The sequence below is a fragment of the Dromiciops gliroides genome, chromosome 2, assembly GCF_019393635.1.
Source record: "Dromiciops gliroides isolate mDroGli1 chromosome 2, mDroGli1.pri, whole genome shotgun sequence".
Classification (NCBI taxonomy): domain Eukaryota; kingdom Metazoa; phylum Chordata; class Mammalia; order Microbiotheria; family Microbiotheriidae; genus Dromiciops; species Dromiciops gliroides.
This window is the reverse complement of record NC_057862.1, coordinates 319,444,613-319,451,256: the sequence shown is the minus strand read 5'-3', so window position 1 is coordinate 319,451,256 and position 6,644 is coordinate 319,444,613. Positions and strand designations below refer to the sequence as shown.

General features: G+C 38.0%; 1 protein-coding gene across 3 annotated transcripts in view; it reads right to left on the bottom strand.

The window, feature by feature from the left end:
• Positions 1–3,606: 3,606 nt before the first annotated feature.
• Positions 3,607–6,644, bottom strand: part of DCTN4 (dynactin subunit 4) — a 33,331-nt gene continuing 30,293 nt past the window's right edge. For all 3 annotated transcript variants that reach the window (XM_043985602.1, XM_043985601.1, XM_043985603.1), the window contains one exon: positions 3,607–6,408. In XM_043985602.1, the coding sequence (XP_043841537.1) occupies positions 6,195–6,408 (214 nt within the window). In that variant the 3' untranslated portion in view covers positions 3,607–6,194. The remainder of the gene's footprint in view (positions 6,409–6,644) is intronic.

Genomic DNA, 6,644 nt, shown 5'->3' with positions numbered 1-6,644 from the left:
AGAACTTGATTCCAAGAACTAATCATAAGTAGCATAACTGAGTTTTGGGAAGTCTCCAGTGACAGTAGGAATCAAAACAGATAGTCTGAATATTCATAAGAGCTAGTAAATCCTACCTGGGAAGAAATGAGTATTCTGATTCAGAGGAACTACTGTTTCAGTCTTCTCATCTGGTGAGTGGAAAGTGAACCACAAATTTCAAGATCTACTAGACAGTAACTTCTGCAATATCATAAATTTTGTGCTATTCATCTTTTTATGCACCATTATAGAAAGAGCATGGGATAGTGACTGGAGGGCTGGCCTCGGTGCCAAGAAGATCCGAGTTTAATCTCACCTCTGACATTCTAGCAGTATGAGCCTGGGCAAGTCACTTAAATACTCAGGGCCCTGGGTGACTTTCAAAAACTAAGTTGCAGAGAAAGTACTTCCCTGCACCGGGGAGTTTCCTATTCTAATAAAACCACAGATCCAGTTCCTATCCCAAGTAATACCTTGCGCAGACATAGAAATCTTCTATTTTAATACTAAGAGAACCAGTGAACTCTGATACATTGCGTAGATTCTCTATGAAGGACTTATGGAATAACATGGTCAAGCATCACCAAGGAATGGAATGCCCACATTGGTGAGATCACAGATCCAATGAAATACTTAAGTCTATGAATGGAAAACACACTCTTTTGACAAGAGCTTTATAATTTCCTTGTATTCTAAGTCAAATGGCCTTAAAAAAATCAATAGACAAGATCTTTACAAGTTTCAGTCAAATGTGATTGGTCTGTTGTAGAGAAGGCTTGTTTGCCTGTCTAGTACATTCTCATTTTTCTATCAAGGATAACTTTGTCACCTGCACAGACCAATCTCACTGAGATGAGAAAAATGGTGATTTACAAAAGTAGCCTTGTTCAGTGGCTGGGTATTAATATCAAATGAGGTATGAGGGGGAGATGTAGACTCATTTACAGTATTCTTCACAAATTATGTCTGGCTCAGGCCAGATAAGACTCTTTTATCATCCAAATGCTTCTACTAGTAGGTGACAAATTAACTGTATTGAGCCCTAGATCACCACCAATTTTTTTTTAAACAAAATTAAAGAGATGTTTAACCCTCTAACACAAATCCATCAGAATACCTAAATGTCTTAAATGAATGAAATGTTATTTGAGTTGGAAGAGACCTCAGAGAGTATTAGTTCAACCTCTACCCAAAGCAGGAATACCTTTTTCAACAACCCTGACAAGTGGCCACCCACCCTGCCTCTACTTGAACAATCCTAGTTATAGGGAACTCACAATATGAAGTATTTTGGGACAGTTCTAAACGATGACAATAAAATAATGGCCTTCCTGCAATTTCCACCCACTAACAATTCTGTCCTCTAGGGCCAAATAGAATAAGTCGAATCCTTCTTCTGTGTGACAACTAGGATCAGGAATAATTCTATCTCAATATAGTCAATTAGGTAATTCCTAGTAGCCAAGTGGCCAAAATGGACCCATTTCATTTTCATTTTGAAAAATGCCATTGTAAAGTACCTACATACATGTTGGATTATACGATATAAAAATCAGTCAATTAGCATTTATTTAATATCTACTATGTACTAGGCACTATGCTAGGCACTGGGGATACAAAGAAATGCAACATGATAGTCCTGGCTCTCAAGGGGCTCACAGTCTAATGAGGGAGCCATTCAAACAATTATAGACAAATAAGATAGAAGATAAATTGGACTGAATCAAGAGGGTAGGCACAAACATTAAGGGGGAATCAGGAAAGGCATCTTGCAGAAGGTGGGACTTCAGCTGAGACTAGAAGGAAGCCAGAGATTCCAAGAGGTGAGTGAGGAGAGAGTTTCGGGCATGACAGATGAGTACTTCATATGAGGAACAGCAAGAAGGCCACTGTTTGCAGAGTAAATGGTGCCAGGTTATGGAGAGGTTGCAAATTAGAAGATTTTACATTTGATCCTGGAGGCAAAAATGAGCCAATAAAATTGATTGAATGGGGTTGGGGGAGGGAGAGAGGGAGAAAATGGTCAGGCTTATACTTTAGGAAGATCAATTTGAGTCCAGATAAGAGGATCATGGCTGAGTGTAGGATACATAAGCTATAAAAAACCAAAATACTATGTTAAACTTATGTTGTTTAGCAGTGTCCAACTCTTCATGAATCCTTTTGAGGTTTTCTTGGTAAAGATACTGAAGTGGTTTGCCATTTTCTTCTTTAGCTCATTTTGCATAAGAAGAAACTGAGGTAAACATGGTTTAGTGACTTGCCCAGGGTCACACAGTTAATAAGTGTCTGAGGTCTAATTTGAACTCAGGAAGATGAACCTTCTTGACTCCAGGCCTGATACACAGTGCCACCTAGATGCCCCATGTAAAACTAGAAATAGCAAATAATGCAGGGATAGACTTTTTTTTTTTTAAGGGATGGACTTCTAAGGTACGTTAAAGATCTGAAGGTATTTTGCAACTGAATGTACTTCTCTATTGGTTCTGAACGTATGAATAAAGAGCTTAAGAGTATGATTGGCAAATTATGTACTGAAACCCATTTGAATATATTTAACCTTTCACCTTCTGAGGATATTCCTTCCAACCTAACCTATGATGATTCTGAAGTAGAATCTTCCATTTACTAGTCTGGGAGATAAATTAAGGGAAAGGTTAAAGAGGGGAGATTTATGATCTAATATCCAATTTTAAATTTCACAGTTCCTAATATCATAAAATCTTATGCTTCCAAACTCCTTTTCCCACTAAATTACATTGGAGGAAAATTACACAAGGGAAGTTGACTTAAGATTTAAAGACTAAGTCTACAATTTTAAGTAAATACTACATATAATGAACAACAACTACAAGAAGCAAACATTTATTAAATGCTTACTACGTGCAAGGCATTGTGCCAGGCAATGAGGATACAAAGAAAAATGGAAGAATAGTCCCTGCCCTTAAGGGGCTTACATTCTCCTGGGAGAAACAACAAGTATACAAACAAGCAAATACAAGAAAGTATGAGGAGGGAGAGAGAACTAACAAGCAGGGTAATATTTGGAATAGGAAGTGGCACCTGAGCAGAGCTTTAAAGAACGGTAAGGATTCCAGGCAGTGAAGGTGAGGAGAAAGTGCATTCCAGGCTTGGGAAAGAATTGCCCATGGAAAAATGCACAGATGGAGATGGAGTTTGAAGAAGAGAAAGTTGGTCAATTTGGTAAGAACATATTTTGTGAAAGGTAGTAGTAGCATGAAATAAGACTGGAAAGGTAGGCTGGAGCTAGAAGTACTTCAAATGTGAAGCTACGGAGTTGGTATTTAATTCTAGAAAGCCATTAGTGATTCTTGAGTTGGAAAGTGACATGGTCAAACCTGTGCTTTGGGAAGCTTTTGGTAGCCCTATGCAACATGGATTGCAGAGGGAAGAATATGGAAATAGGAATAGGCAAAATGTGATAAGGGCTTGAACTCAGGTCTTGGTTATGTGCGAGGAGAGAGACCATAGAGAGATGTATCGGTAGACTAGACAAGACTGGGTAGCTAACTGGATATGAAAGGTGAGGGAGAATGAAAAGTTAAGGAAGAGAAGAGACATTAAAAGGTTTTTTGTCTACTTTATTTCTTTCACTACATTAAATTAAGCAATAAGGCAACACAGTAACCTGTCATTAACAGAGATCAAGACAGAATGCCTCTTATTCCCCTAGAGGGAATACATGAGATGCTTCAGCAAAAATATACACAGGATTTTGCTGGAGTCACTCCTAAAAGCATTTAAAGAAAAATGAAACTTTGGTAGGCTAAATAAACCACCATTCTGAGTTAATAGCTTTTGGTTTCCAAAATAATAGCTAATAATAGTAATATTCGATTTTCCTGCAGTTATAGACAGTGAATAAGTACTAAAGAATCTTTCATGTAATCTAGGATAGAACCCCAAATTCACTAGGTGTAGTAAGTGTTGAATCACTTCCACATACACACTTCTATCAGTCTGCACTAAAAACTATTTCAAGGGAACATTATGCCAGTTAGTATTGTTATTTTGCAAGTTAATCTGGATTCTGAAGAAAATCTTTATGACCAAAGTGTTTAAGTGTTCTGTTATATATGGGGGATGATAGTAGCAGTTGTCATTATCTCAACATAACATTTAAGAATAAATACCAGCTACATTTCATAAACTCATGCTTGTACAATTGTGTGTAATCTATGCAAATTTACAAACACATTAAGGTATTTTTTTTCTTGATACCCATTTCCTTCATCAACAAACATGGTACAATACCATCACAGCAGCCTTTCTGACAGTGGAAGGAAGATTAGATAATTCTTAGACATAAAAAAAAAAAGCTCTTTCCGCTGCCTTCCAAGAAGCCACACCTTCCTCTTTCAAGCTGCTAAACTTTATTGTCAGCATTTAATAATATATAGGTAAGAACATTTTCCTTTCCACTGTAGTATATTTGTTGCTCTACAGGAAAAACAGTCAAACATGACTGGTATACTCTAGATAGTGCAACTTAACAACTTTTTTTTAATGCTAAATTTTTATTTATTTCATGGGGCAACAGACAAGTTAATAAGCCTATGTTCATTCAATTATCAAATCGGGAGATGGCTTCAAAACTGATCTTTAAAGGTGCATCCTGAAAGAGATACCAATCTTTCAAGAAAAATGCAAGTCGTATCAGAATTTAGTAACACTATAATAGGAGTGGAGGGTGGACTTAGTGGCATGTTTTACTAAAAGTCTGATTTTCTTTTTCTTTTTTTTTTTTAAAGTGAGGCAATTGGGGTTAAGTGACTTGCCTAGGGTCACACAGCTAGTAAGTGTTAAGTGTCTGAGGCCGGATTTGAACTCAGGTACTCCTGACTCCAGGGCCGGTGCTCTATCTACTGCACCATCTAGCTGCCCCTAAAAGTCTGATTGTCAATTATAGCAACCCAACCTATTTAGCTCTTAAAATGGAGATTTAGCTTACTGAGTGAGTAAAAATTGATGAAGTAAACTTCTAGAGTTTCTGTGGGACCCTTTCAGCCACTTTGCCAAAACCAAAATAGCTACTTGACAAATTCTAGGTATAGCTAAATGCCAGGAACCCAGGAAGGGGATGGATGGCAGTTTTTATCTTGATGTTCATTTTTGGATCTAAGAGAATACAGTTAATGATTTTTCCTTTAAATTTCTGGAAAGAACATAAATTTAAGACATGCCTAATAAACTAACCTTTAAAGTTGTAAGCAGATTGAGGGAGGTGGTGGTCAGAAATTTTAAGCATACTGATCTTATCTACTTCAACTTCCTTTGGGCCCTGGGAAGTTTCCAAATGCTGAAAGCATTTGAAATTCCCAAATACTGAATTAAAGAGACAGAGACTGAAGAGGAAAGGAAATAAAAATCACTTCTCCCGGGGAAATTTTTTGCAACACTTAATGAAATTTACCATCCTTGGGCTTGTAATTACCTGCTTTAAAAATACTTCTTGAAAAGAACACATTCTATCATTTAATATCAGGTGTTTCATTTCACATTGTGAACAGCAGAACATTTCCCACCAAAAAGGCAAGCAACAGCTGCTTAAGAATCAGAAATTGCTAAACAAGGTACAAAAGATAAGTCAGTTCTGAAGTATGTGGTGGAATATGCTAGGGGAAATGGCAAGATCTATTTAGGCTACTGAAAAAATTTCTGGTGGAATGCACAGAAGAGTGTTCTATTTCTAAATACTGGCCAAATAACAGGAGGCCCATTTTGGGGTACTGCCTGAAGCTTCTCCTGTAAGATTCTGATTTGTATTCATAAGACTGGTCTGGACATAGAACAAGCACTCTGAGGGCTGGGAAGCTAATACCACTTTAGCAAGAGGCAGTAACAGTCTTAAAGTGGCCACCTTTCTCTGTGCTCAAATAGTGTTGCAGGTCAAAGTGTACAAGGATTGTGAAGGAGTCAAAGATTTACAGGTGAGTATTATAGCAGTGGAATAAAGAACTGCAGCTATTCGGGATTTCTTGTCCCTTAACCCATGTTTCCCACTCCCCTAACAGATATCAGTAGTGTATGTGTATAGCATAAGTGAGGCCTAATGAAGTCGAGGCTTCAGTGGTTTCAGCATTTCCAGATGTTCCACTGCAGTGCGAGAATCTCCATGCTGTCCTTTGAGGTTTGCTCATCATTAGGGTCCATCATGGGAGCAGTGGGCCGAGACTGAGCTCCACATGCTGGGTGAGCCAGATGACTTCAGAGCCCTGGTCCCCTTCCTCAATAGGTCGAACTGGAGCGGCCAGGTTTTTAAATTCATGCTTCATCTTAAAACATACGGTCACCTCACCTTCCTCGCGTTGTGGGGTGACTTTGATGAAAATGCCCACTTTGTTGGCTTTCCTGAAGGCTATGATGCTATTAGAGGAAGTAAGCAAAGGATTAAATCGCAAGTCAGCCAAAATTCCAGGACTTATGTTCATTTTGGTGGCACCAAATATCTCCTAAATTATAAAAAATAAATAATTGCTCCCCATTTATTATCCCAGGAAGCTATCTGGGTTTTTTTTTTTGTGTGTGTGTGGTTTCTTTTTGTGGGGCAATGAGGGTTAAGTGACTTGTCCAAGGTAACACAGCTAGTAAGTGTCACATGT